We start from the raw sequence: 20,718 nt of genomic DNA on the forward strand, positions 1-20,718 counted from the left end.
TCGTCAGCACGCGACGAGCCAATAACTTTGAAGTTCTCGCACGCGGAACTATTCGTGCGGATGACCTACGGTTTCCGCATTCTACAGAATTACAAAGAATGATGAAGCTCGCGAGGACTCGCGCGTGTCATCTAAAGAAAGAAGAGAGAGAGAGAGAGAGAAAAGCGAAGTTTATGCCTCGGACGATCCGTTTCGCAAGGTTAAAGGCTTTCCGACGAAACTAATCGTCGTCTCGATTAACGGTTATTATTAAAACATCTCTCGACGCGCTAACGGGTTTTCAAGTCATGCGAACCGTTGCGTTTGCGAACAAAAACCTTCTAACATTCTTCGATCTTGATTGTTATTCGATAACAAATTGAATAAAAATTAATGAAGAAATATCATGAAAAAAGTAAATAAAACAGATTGACGATACGTAATTGCTATTAATTAAAGTTAATCGAATTGGTGTCGTTTTTATTCTATTATATCGTTTTTCTCTCTTATCACTGCACCTCGCAGTAAAGTTTCGAAGGAGAGAAATCATTACGCTGTCGCGGTAACAGAAAAAAAAGTAAATAATACTGGATTTAAGATCCAGCTGCATCCGCGCAAGAACGTGTTGGATTACGGGCTCATTCCCATCCCTCCCTTTCACGTCTTTTTCTTTCGACGTGATTCTCCCCTTCTCTCTCTCTTTCTCTCTCTCTCTTTCTCTCTCTCTCTCTTTCTCTCTCTCTTTTTCTCTATCTATCTATCTCTATATCTCCTTTTCGTTCCTACTCGTTCGCTTACTCTTTCCAACTCTGTTGCCGGAGTCTACGTACCTTATAACCGCAGTACTGTGGACTTGGCAACTAAACGAGCTGCAATAAATGGACTTCGATATTAATTAAGTCGGCGTAAAACAGAGTTCTTTGCAAATGCCCCTCTCTTTACAAATAACTCCGACACTTCGTTTTTCTTTAGGAATAATCCACGCGCTTCGATCTAATAATAATATAACGGTATACGCAACCATTCTCAACTTATATATTGAAACTGTAAGTATTTGCGTATCTAATTGTAAATATATACATATATGATATAGGTAACTATTCTATTATGTAATTATGAGTATATATACGTATATGTATATGTATATGTATATGTAACTATTCTATTATGTAATTGTAAACATACTTATATATATATATATATATAGGTAAATATTCCTTTGAAATCTTACATTGATTAAAAACACGTATTAATATCATCACGAAATCAAATTTTTCATTCAATGAATATGATATTTTTTATTCATCTCAATAAAAGAATTACAATGCGATTTCAAATGAATTCTTGCAAAAAATAATAGCGACTGATATTACAATGTTACTATTTGAGATGCAGAACAAGATAAGCTTTTTTTATTAGTAAAATAGAAAAAGATAGAATTACGAAATCATATGATAAAAAAAGAAAGAAAGAGAGAAAACAAAAGAAGAATGATAATAAAAAAGAGATAGACAAACAATCAAAGTGGAGCTAGTATCGCACCGTGTCTTGTGGCAGTAACCTTGCGTCGCGTCACCGTATTTTTTATCATATCAAACGTATGCTAACAGCCGGTACGCCGACGCGTGATTTCGAACTCGCGCGCGCTCACACTATCCGTGCGTATGCTTTATGTACACATGAGAGTAGCAACGAGAGTAGCACGAGCTTGGCCATGGTTGTAGCAAGGTAAGACAATATGAACGGGTTTGTCGGTGGTCAGTCTTGCCAAGTACAGTCCATGGAAAATAATATCCCTACTACCATGACTTTGATATATTCGCGACTCGTTATTAATTTTACTTTTTTACATCACCAAATTTGAAACGCCTGAAGATCACCTTCGTACTTTCTTTTTTATTCCTAGAGTTACTTATGGCATTTTTGTATTATTAATATTATTATTATTATTATTATTATTATTATTATTATTATATTATTACTATTATTATTCATTTCAATCGAACTTTGTAAACGACCTTAAATATGCTTTTTTTTTCAATCATGATGATCAAAGTATTTAAATACGTATATACAGACTGATATAATAAAAAGAGTATTATTTATTCTATTTAAAAAGCTCGATGATTATCATTAGAATTATATCTTCTGATTTGTATATTTTCGAAGAAAAATAAAAGATTTGAGGGAAAAGATCATCGAGAAACGTTGAGTAGTCGGCGGGTGTATCAAAGAGATAGGATCGGTGTCTCTCGATAGGCACGCAACCTTGACCGAGTGTGCACGACCGATTGCTGAATCGGCGACCCTGCTGACGACCCTGAAATCACTGCGTACTGAGACCCAAACCCAAACGATCGAAAGGAGTTTCTTCTATAGCACTTTCCATTTTTTCTTTCTTCCCTTCGTTTATTTCATTTTTTTGTATTTTTATCAAGCCTCGTTTTACGAGATATTCGAAAGTTGTTTCGAATGAAATGAACGTGTACAGTTAATATTATTAGAATACCTATACGAAACGGAAAGTTTTCAAAAAGTCAAGATATATTGTAAGAAAGCAGAATAAGAAAAAATGAAAAGAAAAAAAAGAAATGAACTCGACCCGGAGTAGAAGAACGTCCTCTTTGATAAAATGTTTCATTTATTTTAACGACGATCGAGCATGACTCGTTGAGCAAAAGGGGAGGTAGAAAGAAAAATGGAAAGAGGGAAAGAGAGGAAGAGAGAAAGAGAGAAAGGGGGAGAAGTTCGTCGAGGCTTCAGGGGAATGCCGTCGACGCCGCTGCGTTGTCGGAGGTCAGGTTCACCAACTACGATGCGTTTTCTTTCTCTCTCTCTCTCTCCTTCTCTCTCGCTTTATCTCTTCCTTTTTTTCTCTTGCTTTTCTCATCCTTATTCGCGCACTCTTACGCCCGCATATTGTACGCATTTTGTTTCGTTTTTTTTTTTTTTTAATTAACTATTCAATGAGACAGCGCAGCTCAAATGAATTAAAAATCATTCTTACTAATCATTTCTCTGAGTAAAATGAAATATGAAAAGTCATGTTAGAAAGTCTTTCGATCGAATTTGCCTGTACAAAATTCCCTTTTTCTTTTTTTTCTTTTTTAACTTAAACGAAGATCGATGAGAAGCAGCTATAAGCGTTGGAGGAGAGAAGAAGAAGTATATATTTACGTTAAAGAGAGCTCGAACTACAAGATCGAGCGCTTGCAGCGCTCCTAGAAGAGAACGTTGGATGCTGCCCGCTGCATCTTGCATATATGTATGTTTTATGTCAGCGTGCATTCTGCATTTGCGCCGTTGCCACGTCCGCTGCCTCTCTCTTTCTCTCTTTTACTCTCTTTTTCTCTCCCTATCCTCTTTCTCTCTCCCCTTCCTCCCGCTCATCCCCTTCTCAACATCGGACTTCTCTATATCCTATATTTTGCTCTTTCTTTTCCGGCTCTTTCTCTCTCACCAGTTTTCTTCCCTTCTCCTAAGACTTTTGCGCGAGCGAGTACCCATTGCCTACGCTTCTTGACATTTCTCAAAGCCATGAACGTGTGCGCCACCTCTCGTCTTCGAACGAGTCGTTGAACTCGAAAAAACAAATAGCGAGGTCCACGTAAAAAGAAGGAGGGGAGCGGAGATATAAAGGCCGGCATTATAATACGTCCAATGATTTATAGATCCCATGAGTAGATAAATAACAATGATCCTCGATCGTGTGCGCGCGAGCGCGAGAAAATGCATCGAGGACAAAAACAGAGAAAAGGGAATACTTAACGTTAGTAATGAAAAAAAAAGGAGAAGAAGAAGACGAAGGGAGAAAAAGGAATTACTGACGTTCTTTTCTACGTGAGCTGAATGCAAAACGCATCGCGACCGTCGTCGTCATCACCTAACCAGTCATCGGCGTTGCGTTTTAAACTTTAGCGACAATTTTCCGCGTCCAAATGCTATACTTCCTTTTCAGATTCACGAAAAAAAAGAATAGAAAAAGAAGTCTCTCGTTGCAAGATGGTACTTTCACTGAAGAAAAATATGTAGATATTTTTCATTATGAATAAAGAACACAGTTCCTTCTCAACCGAGGCCATTCTTATCCGCGTTACTTTGTTACGTTATGTAATGGTAATTTGTCATTTTTTTTTTACTCCTTCATTCTTATTGAATGGAAAATATTTCCTTTTTTTTCTCATGTTTTTGTCAAATAGAAAAAAATGTATCTCTATCAGTGGCTCAAGTCTCGTTCTCACGATCGTTTTTATCGAGCTCTGTTGCAATTTACATACATGCATCCCTACAATCTTCCCCTTCCGTTCCTTTCTTTTGTTTTTTTTTTTGGAAGGAAGTTTCGGGAGAAGGGGTTAAAAATCATCGACTCTGGTAATCAGCGTTTCGACTTCGTCAAAAAAGATAATTCTTAAAGATAGGACGATATTAGTAGATACGATTCGTAGTTTCTCTTCTAACGTTATCTCACGTATCTCGAGGTTGTTTCTCATAATGTAATAAAATTTTACCCCTCTCTCTTTCTCTCTCTCTCTCTTCCTTAGCCTCGCTCGATCCGCTTAGAGGATCGGTCCTGCGAAAAATACGGAGACGGCGACGGGCGGCGTCGAGAGAACGTATATAGCCGAGCCGCGTACTCTCTCTTGAGAACCGTCTTCGAATCGGCGAGGCGTCGCCGGTTGGGCGCAGCAGCCCGTGGTTGCTGCAGGTCGTGGTTGTTGCTCGCTTCGTGGAGCCGAGTGTTGCTGATCGGAGTGTACGACATAGCCCCCTTTTTATAAAAAGAAACAAAAATCGCGACCGAGTTCCTTACGAGAAGAAGATACATAGATAGATAGATAGATATATGGATATATAGATAGATAGGGAGAGAGAGAGAGAGAGAGAGAGAGAGAGAGAGAGAGAGAGAGAGAGAGAGAGAGACGAAAACAGGCGTATTACGATACGGATAGATAAGCAACAGAAAGGGGTTATTATGAAAAGGTTTATCAATTTCAAAGGGACGAATTCGAATTCGAACATCTCGAGAAGAATTGTAAGAGAAGAATTTACGAATCGTTAGTGTGAAGAGTGTCATATATGTGTTTTTTTTTTCATCTTACCTCTCTCTCTCTCTTTCTTTCTTTCTCCCTCTCACTTTATTTTGTTTGTTTGTTACTTTCTTTCTTTATTTTTGTTTTGTTTTATTTTTCTCTCGTGCTGCACAAGACTCTTTCTTTAGAGTGGATGGATCACAGTTAAATTGTAGTGGTAGTAGATGCTGGGTAAAAAGATCACAAAATATGGCACACCGTTGCCCGAGTTCATTGTTCGGCACTTCGCGGCACGGTCAGACGAGCGTTGGTGGGGGTGGTGGATTAGCTGAAGGACCGAAGATCTAAAGGAAGAGGAAATGGAAGAGGAAGAAGAAGAGAAAGAATTAGAATGAGGAGAAAAAGGAGGAGGAGGAGAAGGAGAAGAGAAGGAAGAAGAAGAAGAAGAAAAAGAAGAAGAGGGAAGATGCTGAGAGAGGGAGGAATTCTCACGCACTCTCAGCTGTCAACGCGAACCGCACGTCTTCGGCACGCGTCTTTGGCGCGCGAACTCTCGCGTGTAGCGGAATACTGTGTTATCGTTCTTGTTGGCTTCCTTTTCTTCTCGGTAGAATGAGAGGGTAGGAGGGAGGGAAGGAGTGAGATAGAGAAAGAGAGAGAGAGAGAGAGAAAGGAAAAGGATAGATAGTGTCAAAAGTCTTGATGTAGTCCAGTTATTTCTTTCCGTAGTTTTTTCATTTTATCTCTTAACTTTCTTAATAGTTGGTTATCTTTTTCTTCTTTTTTTTCTTCGTTTACTTGCGTTACTGATCGAGTTCTGGCGCTACCAAAGAGGTTCGTTCCTTCACTTGTTGGTTTTTAAATTCGGCGGCACTCGCGATTAGTCGTAGGTGGTATCTTCTTAGTGATGCTCAAGATGAGAAAAGGGTGGGAGAAAGAAAAAAGGGAAGGAATAGTAGGAAAGGGAGAACTCGTCGTTTCGTCGTTTTTTAGTCGTCTTAGTCTTCGTCTTCGTCTTCGTCACAGTCTTCGTCATAGTCTTCGTCAAAGTCGTCGTCGGTCACACTCTCACCTCTCCCCGTGTGCGTGTGACACGATGCGCGCGTGGTGTCGCGTGAAGTTGATCGTGCGTGCGCACCTTGTGCTTCGTTAAAGAGTCTTTTCCGTATAAAATGCTGGGGCGCCGGCGAGAATCGGTTTGGCCGCCGTCGCGTAGGCTTCACGCCGGCGTCCTCGGTTGCGATTGGTTGAGCGCACATTGGAGGGGGTTACTGGCGCGAAGGTCCGAAGGTAGAGTACTCGCCTCGAGGAGTCGTCAGAGCGGATCCAGGGGAGCTATGGAGGAGTGGGGTTGCTAGCTCGCGAGCAAGATCGCGGCTCCTCGCCGCTCGCCGATTTGCTCGACACCGATCGTGGGTCCTCTTTCGACTCGATTAGCTTCTCCTTTTTCTTTTCTTTTCTTTTTTCTTCTTGCTTTCTTCTTCTTCATCTTCTTCTTTATGATGATCATCATCATCATTATTGTCATCATCATCATTATTATCATCATCTAGGAGTTCGAAGGGCTTTCAACGAGAGTATATATCTAATCGAGCTAGTCGAGCGAAAAATAAGAAAATTTCTAATCTCCCTCGTTCTTTCGTCAATCTACTTTCCGTAAAGAAGAAGATTTGACATCGATTTTAGACTTGTAAGCACATTGACTTCATTACGAACACATGACTCTCGAGGATTCATTAAAATTAACGAGAATACGAGATGAACGACAATGACGGTAGTCGCAGTGTCGCTTCGGGAGAATCGATGAACTTGATCGCGACGGTCAAGATCGTCCGATTGATCCGTAAGTTTACCGAAGCCGCGTGACCTTCCCTATGCCTCGCTGCATGCTGACGGCTAAACACTGCCCGAAAATAGCACCTTGTCGGAGGGCAGTTCCTAATCGGGAAGTAGGAAACATCGGGCCAATGGTCTTTCTTCAAATTCGGCTGCTCCTTTCGTGAGAAAATTATGGTGGGGGAAGAAAAAAAAAGAAAAAAAAAGGAAAGATTAGAGTGGGGGTAGAAGGTGCTACTTAAGGAAGGCCCTAAACCCAAATTCGTTTGTAATATTCTTTACGTTGAGAAACTCACGGAGTTGGAAAGATCTTTTCCATCTTTTTTAGTTTTTTTTGTGCCCGCCTCTCGCACCCTCTCTCTCTCTTCCACTCTTTTTCTCTTTTTTTCTTTTTCTCTCCAATACATTGCGTGTACCATACCTCTCTGTCTCACACCTTACGATCTCTCTCTCTTTCCCGTACTTAAGTCCCATCTTTCTTCTTTCCTTTCTTTCTTCCCTCTCCCTCACCCACTCCTACCTCTCCCAAACGGTCAGGCTATTCACCCACGCACGCAGAGATGACGATGACGATAACGCCGAGAACGCTACTGCTCTTTCAAAACGCATTAATTCTTTATTTCTTTCAATAAAGTCCACTTTCTAGGACATCCTCTTACAATTTGAAAGATTTTTATTAAAGAAAAAACAACGAAGAACGTTTGTCAAGGATATTATATTAACTCTTTTTTTTCCTTACGGCGATCGATCGAACAAAGAAGAGGAGATATCCCCGCTTACGTGTCACTGTTGTGTATTGATGATTTTTCTTTTTTCCCTCTCTCTCTCTCTCTCTTTCTCAGCGAATGGCATTGGAGCGTTGTCATTGTGCATCGTCTCGGCCCCGTTAACCCAGATTCCGAATCGGCTATTTTTTCCTTTCGGCACAATCTTTTTTACCTCTTTCTTCTCCACCTTCTCTTTACCCCATCCACGCCCACACATTCTTTCTTTTTTTTCTTTTACTCTTTCTCTTTCTTATCCAACGGAAGATCTCTCCTCCCGCGTCGTCTTTTCTTCTTCGTTTTTCTTTGCAACCGAGACTTTGCTTGTATTCATATCTTTCTCTCTCTCCTCTTTTTCTCTTTTTCTTTTTCTCTCTCCTTCTTTCTTTCTTTCTCTCTCTCTCTCTCTCTCTTACCCTTTCCATGTCGAGCACGTTATCTCTTTCTTTCTTTTTACAGCGTGAGAGGGATCCCCGCTCTTTCACTCCTACCTTCTCCCTCACTCCATCGGTCTCCCTCGTTTCCTCTCACTCTCCTCTTTCTCCTCCCTCTTGTATACTCGGCCGGTTCCTGACCTACGACTACGTTCGGGCGAGCGCGCGAATTTCGTACGATACTGTTAGCCATCTTCTTCTAAAGCTTCTTATCATTCTTCTCTTTTATTTCTACGCGATATTATTTTATTTATAATTTCTATATTCTCGTTCTTTTCACTCGTAATCTAACCGAGTTTTTACGATATATTTATGCGTTTATATTTAGGCGAGTATTTAAGCTACGTATTCGCGAAAATACTTTTATCGCTCACTTTTACTCCTTACATTAAAAATCATGTTCGAAACTTCCGACTGGTTATCAATTTAGGTCACTCTATCAATTTGACGATTAAATATGGTATTTTTTGGTGTTGAATTTTCTTTAAAAAAAAAAAAGAAAAAAAAAAGAAACATCAAAATAAAGAAATAACATGACCTAGGACAACGCTTCAAAAGGAAACACACGAATTTCGAGCGAAAGTCGTTCGATAGACGAATAAAGTGGTTTCGTGAATCCTCGGAATGATGGAGCTACAGTGGGGATGGATCTCAGGGATGGAAAGGAACGAAGATGTTGGAGGTGGAGGTGGAGAACGAGAATGAGAGATGGTGGAGAAGGTGGGGGAGGAGGATCGGGCGGTCGGCTGGAAAGGCGAGAGGACGAACGAGTAGTAGAAGTAGAAGTAGAAGTAGAAGTAGTAGTATAGAAGAAGAAGAAGAAGAAGAAGAAGAAGAAGAAGAAGAAGAAGAAGAAGAAGAAGAAGAAGAAGAAGAAGAAGAAGAAGAAGAAGAAGAAGAAGAAGAAGAAGAAGAAGAAGAAGAAGAAGAAGAAGAAGAAGAAGAAGAAGATGGAGAAAAAGAAGAAAGAGGAGAAAAAGAAAAGGAAAAAGAAAGAAGGGGCTGATCCACCGGCAATATACACACGGAGAGGAGAGCCGCGTAGACCGCGGCAAAACTCTGCAGTTTTGTTCTTCGATTTTGCAAACTTATATTTAGAAGGGCAACGATCTTTTGCCGCCGCAACTCCGTGAGCCGGTGATGAGAGAGGAGAGGAGGGTTGTGGGGAGGACTCTCGGATATGCGCGGACTCTCTTTCGCGGACGCGGACTCTGAGATTTCTTGACTCGAACGGGAGCGAAAAGACGGCTTTCGTCTTCCAAGCCTTTTCTATTCCTTCTCTTTTTCTTTATTTCCTTATATTTTCTTTCTCCGTATATTCAATCCATCTTCATCGCGTCCGTTGATATTATTTATACGTTTTTCTTGAAGAATTCATAACCGTGAAGGAGTTTGAAAAATGTTGCTAAACCTTACATATATATCGTTACATCATTTTAATTTGATACTTAAGATTTCAATAGCCGAATAAATAAATTATTTTCTTCGAACTTTTATCCTTACGTTTCTCTAATCCATTTTATTTTTTCTTCGTATTTCTACTATTTTCAAATTAACTGGAGACTTTCTTCTGATTCTTTCCTCTCACCCATCCATTATCTAGTAATGGAAATAAAAATTCGACGAGCGTGAAAGTTTGGAAAAGGGGGAAATGCGATTACGAGAAAAGTGGCCGTGGAAGTTTATCGAAACGTTACCTCTGAAAAAGAGAAATAAGGTCTTGGCGTAAAAAGGGAGAAAAGAGAAAGAGAGAATCGCGATGAAACTTGGTATCGACTTTCGTAGACTTTGGTCGCTTTAGCGACGGCTTTTAAATATAGGCTAGCTTAAATATAGGACATTCGCGGATTATAAACCGTTTTCTCTTTCTCCCCCTTCCCCTATCTCTCTCTTTCTTTCTCTATTTATCTCTTTCCTAAACAGGAATTAATACCAGATATTTAACCATTTTTCTCTCTCTTTCTTATATCTTGAGTAAATCTTTATAAACGTTGGTCGTCGTATTGATAGCTTTCATCGATACATTTAAGATCGTCTCGAGGTAATCGACCTTGTATGAAAGATCGATGATATTTTCTGGCGAACGTTAAAAATTATATTTTTTGAAGTACCAACTAAACAGCAGACACGCGTTCTGAACGCATGGCTTCTATCAGTGATACAAACAGATACTCGTACACATAAACGCGTAAATACGCGTACATTCAGGCATATAGGAGCGTTCCTACGTAAAACTGTTACGAGTTTAATTTTATCCAGAGATGCAAAACATTGAATCTCTTTCCGGCGCTCCAACCGTAATTGCACATGCATTATGGGAACGCCGGGGAAAGAGAGAGAAATAAAGAGAGAGAGAGAGAGGTCAATAACCTTGCAACGAAGTCGTGCGTTTCGTCGTACTCGATACGTTCGCGGGACCCGCGAGTCTTTCGTTCTACGTTCGATAATGAATTCCGTTGATCGCGCGGGAACGTGCCGTTAATCGGCATAATGCCGGCTGTCGTATTTGCTTATTCGCTAACTATACTCAATACGCTGCTGGTCGTATCTACGATTCCCTTCATTTTCGACAATCGTAACCGAACTACTGAGAGACTAAACAGTTCGGCTATTTCAATGATTTGCCTTGTAATATGCCTATTATTCGCATAAACACATAAGTGCGCTAAGAAAAAATGAGAGGGTGTTAAAAAAAGAAAAAAAGGTTGAAAAATAACATCAATCGACCTTGAGGAATGACATAGAGATAGAGAAAGAGATAGAGAAATTTGCAGCCCGAAGAGAACGAATACCAAGAAGCAAATTTCGACGAGAGGTATAGATCTTTGGGTTCGTCCCTGCGAGCGCAATCTTATCGTGCGTGGCGTTGGTCGGCTCAGATCGCCGAGGCTGCACGAATGCTCGCGAGTGCATAAGAGAGAAGGAAAAAGAGAAGGAAAGAAGGGAGAAAAAAGAAAAAGAGAGAAAATAAAGAAAGAGAGAGAGAAAGAGAGAGAAAAGATGGAGTCAACGAACGATAAAAAAAAACGCTCAGCCACACGCGCGACACAAAGAATAAACTCTGCTCAGAGTGGTCTCCCCTCTCGGCCCCTCAGCGACTTCTCCTTCTTTCTCCCTCCGCGTTGTTACTGCACTTCGAAGGCGTGTGTGGGCGCTTTCCCTCCCTCCCGTTCACCCCCACCTCCTCCGCCCCTTACTCTCTTCCTCTCGTTCTTTCTTTCTTTCTGTTTCTTTTTTTCTCTTTTATTCTTACTGGCTCGCTCACTCTCCGGCGTTCCTCCTTCCATCGCGTCGACTAACTTCTTTTTCTCTTTTTCGCGATCTTCTTGGGGTAGGTCACGGCGAAACTGCTCGAAAGGGAGACAGGAAAAGAAAGAGTGGGAAAGTAAGCAAGAAAAAGAGAGAACGAGAGAGCGAAAGAGAGAGAGAAAGAGAGAGAGAGTGAGACGAAGAAAGAAAAAGAAAAAGAAGAAGAAAGAGAACTGTAGCCGGCGGGGCTGCCACGTATCTGCGTGCCGTTCCGCTCGGAGCCGAGAGAGCTGAGTTTCTTTTCTTTACTTTCTTCGCCCTTTCCTTCCCTTTACTTTTAAATTCGAACGAATTTCGCTTTGTTTTACAGGATTATTTTACGTTGCCTTCTTTGATTGCTACTTTATTTGAATTTCCTTTAGATACGTTAAAAACGTATGTCTCGATTTGTTTACCGAGTTATATGTTTCGATCGACTGTTTAGACGTCATTTTATAGAGGAGAAAGATAACAAAAACAAAAAAGAAGAAATACAGATAGAGATAAAGTGAGATAAAGAGAGAAAGAGAAAGAGAGAATTATTAGAAGTCAATTGAATATTTCGTTAGATATTATATTTATTCGTGGAAAGTTCTATCGTGATACAATCAAATTATAGTCCTCATTATTGTTTCATTATAGCAAGAAAAAGAAACTTTTCTATTTTTCTTTTTCTCTCTCTTTTTCCATCTCTATTTCTCGGTTAGTGTTGTCGATCGGAATATTATTCGATCATTATCACCTTCAAATTTGAGCTCCAATATGAACGATCGAATTATATTCGATTAACTCGTGTAGGTAAAAGGGAGCACCAGGAAAAGTTGCAAAGGTTGTCTTATCGTCGGTTATCATGCAATCTGAAAATCACAGAAAATTACAGAAAAGCCGCGAAGACGGGCCCGTGCGATTCGCCCGGGATGGAAGCGAGCAAGTTGCTCTTGAGACGTCGTAATTTTATCTTCGTTTGTTGTAACGGCTACGAGGCACGGAACTCTTACTTATTCTTCTTTCATATCTCTATCTCTTTCTTCTTCTTTTACTTTTTCTTTTTCTTTTTTGTTTTCTTTTACTTCCCATCAGTTGTTCAATCCCTTTCGCCGCACTTTTATCTTTTTGCCTTGCGGTTCGAAACTAAGAGGACCTTTTCCCCCTTTTGCATCCTTGCTAAAAGGGTTACTCCGTTTCAAATAGAAAGAAAGGAAAGAGAAAAGAGAATTGTGAAACAATGGCACGCGTGCAAGAACCGTTATTTAAATAGTAGGAAGGAACGATCTTTGGGGTTGAGTTCAGAAAAAAACCTTTTTTGGGGTTCAAACACGCGAGAAAGAGATGCAGCATGATTTTCATTCGTAAGAATAAAATCCGTTCTCACAAATTTTCGTACTGTTATATATCAGAGTCATAGGTCCAAGTGATTAACACTACTTTTATAATATTTTGTTAATTTTAATGTTAACACACTTAATTGATGCTTCAATTTTTACATTTAAAAAATATTCATTTTATTAATATTAAGGTTAACACCATTAAATAAGAAAATTTTATATAGCTGCTGAACGATAAGCGATATGATATTGTATTTATTAATTTTCTTTACTTTTTGTTTCATGAAATTAATCAATTTTTTAAATGAGAGAGAAAGAAGAGGGAAAAGAGATCATCATATTCGATTTAAAAAAACATATTTTACTCGTACGACAAAAAGAAAAGTACAAAATAATACATATATTCCAAGTTGATTTCTTTCAAGGCAAAAAGTAATCGGAGATTCCTTAAGTTGTACTTTTTCTCTTCCTCTCACCTTCTTCGTTTATCCTTCCCGTGAACGTTCCGGTTTTTCTGGCAGCTGTCACCGATCCGAGATCGGAGTCCCGAATCGGTGAAGACTGTATTGCTAGTCAGGGACGGTAGCAGCGAACCGGTTTCTAGCAAGGGTTAAAAGAGGAACTTAAGCAAAAAATTCATTTGAATTATTGGGTACGGTTGCGAGGCGTTGAAGTAATTGGATTTTAATTTTTGGCGGTGACGTGCAAGCGGAAGAAAACGATCGTAAGGGCGTTTGTCTCGTTCATGAGAACTAAACTGTCGAGTGTTTGCTTTAAAGTAGTCTTTTCACACCCCACTAACTCTTTCTCTCTCAGTCTACCACTCTCACGTAACACTTATTCTTTCTCTTTCTTTTTCTCTACTACGATATGATCCAATGAATTTTTGAAGTATCGTTCTTTTCCAGAACTTCCGTCGGTATAGGTGTCGGCGTCTGAGCATCGTCTGCCCTGCCGAAAGGTGGGAGAGGACGTCTTCTTGAAAGATTAGTCGTGCGTGAGGAGGGTGCGAAATATTATGTCGCGTCCGTTCGTTTGATGTCTAAGGGGTCAGGGCTTGTACGCGCGTGGACGACAAAGCCGATTATAGATGGTCCACTTTTCCCCCGAAAAGCCCGAATCTTTAAACGTGGAGGCCAAAGGCTTAAGGACGTCGTAGTCAAGGTTCTCGCATGAGAGCCGACGAACCGACATTCTCTCTCTCTCTTTCTCTCTCTCTATCGTTTAGCCAAAAAAGTTCATATTTTTTCGCCGTCTTTGGCGTCCGTTCTTGATGCGAGTGACGCGTCGTCCTAGTATCACTCCAGGAGTACAAAGGAACCGAATCTTTTAATTAAATCCCTCAGAAACGTGAAAACTTCGCCATCGTGCCGACCGTTTTTGCAATTTTCTTACAAGTTTTCGCTCAACGTGCGCCGTACTATGTGCTAGGTGGGCTTTTAAGGTGCCGAAAGAGAGAGAGATGTAGAGAGATGGGAGCCGAGTTTAAGAGAGTGAAAGAGAGAGAAGGAAAGAGAAAAAAAGAGAGATAGGAACAAAACCGAGACCACCGGTATTTACCCTACCTACCCTTCTCCATCTACTTCTCCAACCCCATCCCTTTGAAAAATAAAAGAAGCCGCAAAAACAAAAGACCGAGCGGCTACTTAACGAAACAAATTGTTGCTTCGTAGCGCGGACGAGAATTTAAAAGTTTTCCAACCGTTACCGTAGCACTCCTCCCACTTTTCACTTCCTACCTACAATGTACCTACTTCCTCCTTTTCTCCTTCGTTCTTTTCTTTTTCTTTTTTCTTCTCTTTTCTTTTTCTCTCTTATTTTTCTTTTTTCTCTTTATTCTATCCTCTCCTCTCTTGTCCACCAGCCCCTTTATTTCCCATTAACAAACCCACCCCATTTTCATCGCAGCGATGCTTCGACGCGATTCAAGGCTCGTTAACGTCGCCTTATTTCTTCATTCTTCGACTTTTCTCGCGACTTCTCGATCGAAAATACGGTAAAAATGTATTATTAACTTTGACACCTTCTACTTGGTATGTTTTCTTTACTTCTATGTTTAATAAATCGCTTTTTTGAATGATTTTTGCAAATATGTCAGATCGAACGAATCATTTGTTTCTCATTCATTTATAAAATTAACATTTATGTTAGGTATGTAAATTCGAAGAAACAAGCATACAAAATACATCGATAACATGCGAACTAAGACGAAATGGGTTGTTTACGAAAATCTATTAAAGAAAATAATAATTGTTTGTATTCGAACGATGTGCAAAAATAAACGAGCAAGCTCAAAATGATAGGGAGGTGGCGGAGCGTGATTTTGTAAAGGGCACAAAATAAAAGTGGACGAAACTGTCCAATTGGATCTTCGAGAAAACGTGCAAGAACGAATGTTTGTATGTGTATGTGTGTGTGTGCGTGAGTGTATGAATTATGGAAGAAAAACATGGATCTATGTATGTCGAATTGAAAATATAATAATTGAAAAAGAGATATATGCAATGTTTCGAAACAAAAATAGGAAAAGCGATAAAAATGAATGAATGCACGTAAGAGGGACTCGAAGAAGAATTATTTAAAAGGGGTTCGTGAACAGGCTGAGTGTTCAACTCACTCGCTGCAGGGTGGACCAGCATTCCTCGAGGGTGCGTTCGCTGATGTTGCCCATTCCTCCGCCTCCGCCAGCACCTCCCGCACCACCAAGCCCCGCCGCAGAGGCACGAGACTATCGGGCAAGACAGGAGGCTCGTATTAGTCCGGTTCCAATTCTTCATCAATTGTTATCATTCTTTTAGAGTAAAACTCTAAGACTGGCGTTATAAGGTAGCTTGTTCTACGACTAGCTCTTTATACGACATATACGTATCAATAATACCTATTGAAGACTTTTTAAATTTTTTATAGAAACGATGTTTTCATATATATTGCATATATTAGAATATATTCACAAATAAATAAATATATTATTGAAAATTACGAAGAAACGATGAAGATTGTTTTAAAGATATTATATTTGTAAGAATACGTTCATAAATAAGTAATAATATTATTGAAAATTTTTTATGGAAGATTATAACATAAAATTGATAAGGAAAAAACCAGAAAATAATAAATAGAAAAAATGAAAATTTTTGGTGGAATGGAAATTCATCATAGTCGTTATTGTCTTTGTTGTCGTTGTTGTTGTCGTGTCGTCGTCGTCGTCGTCGTCGTCGTCGTCGCCGTCGCCGTCGTGGTGACGAAGAAGTGTATCGGCGTTGCATCGTGCCAGCGGAGAAACGCAGCACGATATTTTCTTGGGAACATCTTCTCGGTGTACCGTATGACGTATGCGTATGGTATTATCTGTGTTGCGCGGGTCAAGAACCCCGAGAGACGGCGTATCTGCATCCCCGCGTTGGTGTGCGTGGGCCGCGTTCGCATTTGCGGCATCGCGGCTTTCTATGTACGCGTACACGAGAGCTCCAACGCCCGCGCCCGCTCTCCCTCGTGGAGAGCACGTGTGTAAGTTTATATATATATACAGTAACATATGCATATACATACATGTATACATACATGCAGAGATCGAGCGTGTTTCCGCGTGTCTTCGTTGTGTTAGATGGTAATGCTGCCGTTCGCTGCGTGCTCAGCTTTACGCGATATTGTACTTCAGCTTATTTCGGTGTGTAAGTGTGTATTTATGTGTGTGTGTTCATGTGCGTGTTGGCCGCAACATAAGTGTATCTCTGGGTACAGTCGTGGTTTTTAACTGTCGTCAAAATTGCCAACGTTGTCTGGCTCGATTTACGAGACGAGATAATTGTTTACAGAACGTACATATCTCATTCTATTTGTTATTATTTCTTTTCTTGTCACCTACAATAGAAGGACAATGAATTAAATCTTGCGAATAAGAACATACGTTTCTCTTTGGAGTCTATTAGAGACTCTCATTGTTAATTTGATTAGGAAGTAAGGAGAAAAATAATATCGTTTTCGGTTCTGTCACGCGAACGTTAGAGAATGAGTCGTCTGTAATGAGATTTTAACGGTCTCGACACCGAGAAGTTAACGCGTCGGCCACGATCCGAACAAATATTTTTCTTCGGTCAGTTTGTGTGGAAGCTGCTTGAAAGTATTGTCCGATGTCGGTTTGCCTGAGTGAACGACCTCATTTATCGATGCGTTATGTATTTTTATCGCGGTTGCTTCGTCCCAGTTATTTATCTCTTCTCTCGGTGAGTATGGTCGAGGGAGGCTGACGTGATAGAGCGGATAAAAGAAAAAAACGAAAAAAAAGGAAAAATAATAAAATCCGTATCGTAAAGAAGAAAAAAAACCAACGAAAGAAAAAAAGATCAGAAAAAAGAAGATGTAATGCCGTTGCGAGGAAATGTGACATTATGCGGAAAAATATATTCATGTTTAAATGCAAATTTTTAGATTAAAAATATACGCTTAGTTTTCTCACCTGTAACTCGTTGACAAGCTTCTCCGTGAGCGTAGCATCGTGGGAGTCTTGGCTGGTTGCGCCAGGACTTAGCATTGAGTTTTGCGAATTTTGTTGTTGATTACCCGACATGTTCATACCAGTTAACGCACCATTTTGCCCAATCGTACCGGCCATATTAAGTGCCTGCTGTTGCAAATTTTGCGTCAAGTTTTGCGCTTGTTGTTGAAGATTTTGTGATAGATTCTGTGCCTGCTGCTGAAGCGCCTGTTGTTGACTCAGACTAAGATTTTGCGTTAGATTTTGCGCCTGCTGTTGCAACGTTTGCGAAAGGTTTTGTGCCTGATTTTGAATATTCTGTAGGCTTTGATTAGCTTGACTTAAGTTCTGCGGTTGGTTCAGCAGCTGTTGTTGTTGCTGTGGCGACAGATTCGGCGTCAAACTTTGCGCCAAATTGTGTTGCAACGTTTGACCGAGGTTTTGTTGCATGTTCTGAGTAAGCGCCTGCGTCAATGCTTGTCCTAGGTTTTGGCTAAGAGCTTGGGCAGCTTGAACTCCCAGCGATGGACTTGACGTTTGGGACATACTTTGTTGGGTCTGTGCCGCCAGCGTGTGGAGGCTTTGGGCCATGCTTGATGCGATGGCACCTTGGTGATCCGCATGAGGTGATGGTGTCGTGGGTGCCGGCGAAGATTGATGTTGCGCACCCTGAGCAGTTTGCTGATTCATTGACATCGCATGTTGTTGTTGTTGCTGCTGCTGCTGTTGTTGCAGTTGCTGCTGAGGACTCGTTGTTTGTCCTAAGCCAGAATTGGCATTTTGCTGCACCTGAGACACCGCAGCTTGCTGTTGTTGTTGCTGTTGCTGCTGACCAAGTGGGCTATGCATCTGCGAAACTTGCTGATGCTGTTGCTGCTGTGTAGAATTCGATATCGGACTATGCTGTATCCCCGGCGAATGCTGAGGCGGGCCTCTTTGCGGCTGCTGCCAATAGTCAGACATTTTGAAGACGTGCTGTCGCAGAGCGTGCAAATTTGCGGCCGCCGCTGTGACGGCCGAGGCTTGGACTTCCATGGATTCGTGGTCGTTTTCGAGATCGGATTCTGGTGAGCTGCAAGGATCCTCGTCCTCCTCCTCGTCTTCTCTCTCGGTAATATCCTCGTCTTCCTCGTCCTTTATCCTAGCGGCTATTTCTTGCTCGGCTGATGTTGGTAGTCCTCCAGCAACACCAGCAACACCACCACCGCCGCCAGCACCTCCTCCAGTGTCGCCTCCACTTCCAGCGTTTCCTCCGCCTGCACCGCCAACACCTCCACCTCCTCCTCCTCCGCCTCCTCCGCCAGCACCACCTATCCCACCCCCCGAATCGCCAGGGTGGAGATGATTCCCCGGGTGGTGTTGATGATGATGATGGTGGTGATGAAGGGGGTGATGTTGTTGTGGCTGTTGTTGAAGGAGAGGATGGTGGGGACGGTTGTCTTGGTTTTGAGTTTGTTGCTGCTGCTGTTGTTGTTGCTGTTGCTGTTGTTGCTGCTGCTGCTGTTGCTGCTGCTGCGGCGGTGGCGGTTGTTGTTGCTGCTGCTGCTGAGGATGTTGCTGCGGCTGTTGCTGTGACTGCAACTGTTGTTGTGCCTGTTGATGGTGATGGTGCTGCTGTTGCTGCTGATGCTGGTGGTGATGTTGTTGTTGCTGCTGTTGATGGTCCAAGCCAAATTCCGATTGGGCTTGCGTCTGGGCGCGTAGGTCCAGGGCCGCCGTCGCGTCCGAAATCTTGAGGCCTTCGCGAGAAGCCCGGGCTACCCCCTTCCGGCGCAGCTTGCCCGCTTTTTCGCACCCCTTGAGGTAAGCAGCTCGACGGCCGACACTCCTCCGCTCTTGGCGCCGTTCCTTGCCTCGCTCGTGGTACGCTCGAGGCTAGCTAGTTCGTTCCCTCGTTATTGCTTTGGCTCTTCGCGTTGCCTCCTCCTCCTCCGTCTCCTCCTTCAGCCCAGGATCGTCCTCGTAAGAACGATAACGATCCTCGGCTTTTCGGGCTTCGACGTGGGCGGCGGGCAATGTCAGTTACTCGCCACCTGCTGCGACTTCCCGAGCCCTTTAGTGGCCGCTGCTGCGCTCATGTAATCCGCTCCGTTCTTTCTTTTTACTTCTCTTCTTCTTCTTCCCCTTTTTCTGCTTCCTATTCTTATTCCGATGGTGATAGTTTTCCTTGAGCGGCCCCTATACGCAATTACCTCGATTTCGGTTGTACAATTTTGTTCTCTGTTTCCTTTCGTCTTCTTCTTCTTCTTCTTCTTTTTCTGTTGCTGCTTCTTCTCAATTCTCTCGTAGCCGTGATACGAATTCGCTTCAGTCACTTCGTGAGTTAGGTCTGATTCGTCGATACGTGTTTACGTTGATATTATACTTTTACTTTCTCGTCGACAGATGCCCGTCTGTCGGTTCACTTGATCTCTCTTCTTTACTCTCTCTTTTCTTCTTTTACTTTGTGTCTGTTTAACGTTGTGTGTAGGAGGGTGTCGTGTTCTCCCGTGTTCGTGTGTTTTTCTATGTGAATGTGTGTTTCTGTTGTGCATGTACTACTTGTATCTCTCTGTCTCTTTTAACTTCTTTGATGCGCGCGCGAATGGATGCACTCCAAGTAAGGAGAACAGCCTAGTTTTTCTTTTCTATCTAACTTAAAGTCTAGCGTACACTTAAGTTCAGGTTAAAATTCAGGATTGCCCAGCCCGGACGGTGTAAGCGAGGAAGTATAGTCCACGCTGTTACGCGATTAGGATTCGGTCGAAGGTTTCTTCGCTTTTAATTCGTTACACTGGTGTGTAAGAAATCGCACTGATGGATAAAGTCACTGCTCGTCCCGTTTTGCCCTGAGTATTAGCCCCGTTGAATGTTAGATGTGTGTGTGCGTGTGTGCGTGTATAATTTTTCGTGTGAGTCTTTTTTTTAGTTGTAATCGGGACGAGAGGGAAACTTTGTCCTCTTTGGATTTCTGTCACTCCGTGTTTCTGTGCGTTTCTTTGAGTGCACTGTCTTCGGATTCTTCAAATTCTTCTTCTTTTTCTTCTTTACTTTTTTTTCTTTCTTTATTTAAAAGCGCTTTTCGCCGCTTTTCGTTATTCGGTTGTGCGGTCGAAACTTTCGAGCCTCTTCCTCTTTTGCCAGTTTGGCTCGCGCGCGTCGACGACTCCTCCTCGAAATGCGACTCTAGCGTTTCTCTTTAACTCTTTAAAAGGAATTCTATTTCGATAATCGATTAACCGCTTGTAGTTACCGATATCGTCGATGGTAGTTGTGGTTGCTTCTTATTATCGTTTAGGTTTAATTAATATTGCACTTAGGTACACTCGTTTTTTGAACACACTGAAATATATATGTATGCGGCGCGGGGTTTTTACATTGGAGCTTCCTGTCGATATCTTTTCACGTTCTTTCTTCCGTAATCTTCTTTCTCTCTTTCTCTTACTCTTTCTCTTTTTCCCGTTGTTTCTATATCGTTCTTCTCGATTTTTTTAACACCTTCTTCTTCTTCTTCTATTTCTGTATGTTCTTCAAATTTTTCTCTTTCTCTTTCTTTATTTCGATATTCGTTGCCGATCACTACAACTCCAAACCCCGCTTATGATCGCT

The 20,718-nt window shown here is 41.5% G+C and overlaps 1 protein-coding gene across 3 annotated transcripts in view; it reads right to left on the reverse strand.

The window, feature by feature from the left end:
- Positions 1-20,690, reverse strand: part of dati (zinc finger protein datilografo) — a 74,746-nt gene extending 54,056 nt beyond the window's left edge. For 2 of the 3 annotated variants that reach the window (XM_089178130.1, XM_089178131.1), the window contains exons 1-2: positions 17,113-18,991; positions 15,274-15,384 (exon numbers count right to left, since the gene is read on the reverse strand). In XM_089178130.1, the coding sequence (XP_089034256.1) occupies positions 15,274-15,384; positions 17,113-18,165 (1,164 nt within the window). In that variant the 5' untranslated portion in view covers positions 18,166-18,991. Of the gene's footprint in view, positions 1-15,273; positions 15,385-17,112 lie in introns of all 3 variants that reach the window. The other variant, XM_015316847.2, reaches the window with a different exon arrangement.
- Between the last annotated feature and the right edge of the window lie 28 nt (positions 20,691-20,718).

This window comes from Polistes dominula, unplaced genomic scaffold (assembly GCF_049000335.1).
Source record: "Polistes dominula isolate Pdom_NZ unplaced genomic scaffold, Pdom_raw_medaka contig_77, whole genome shotgun sequence".
NCBI classification, from domain to species: Eukaryota; Metazoa; Arthropoda; class Insecta; order Hymenoptera; family Vespidae; genus Polistes; species Polistes dominula.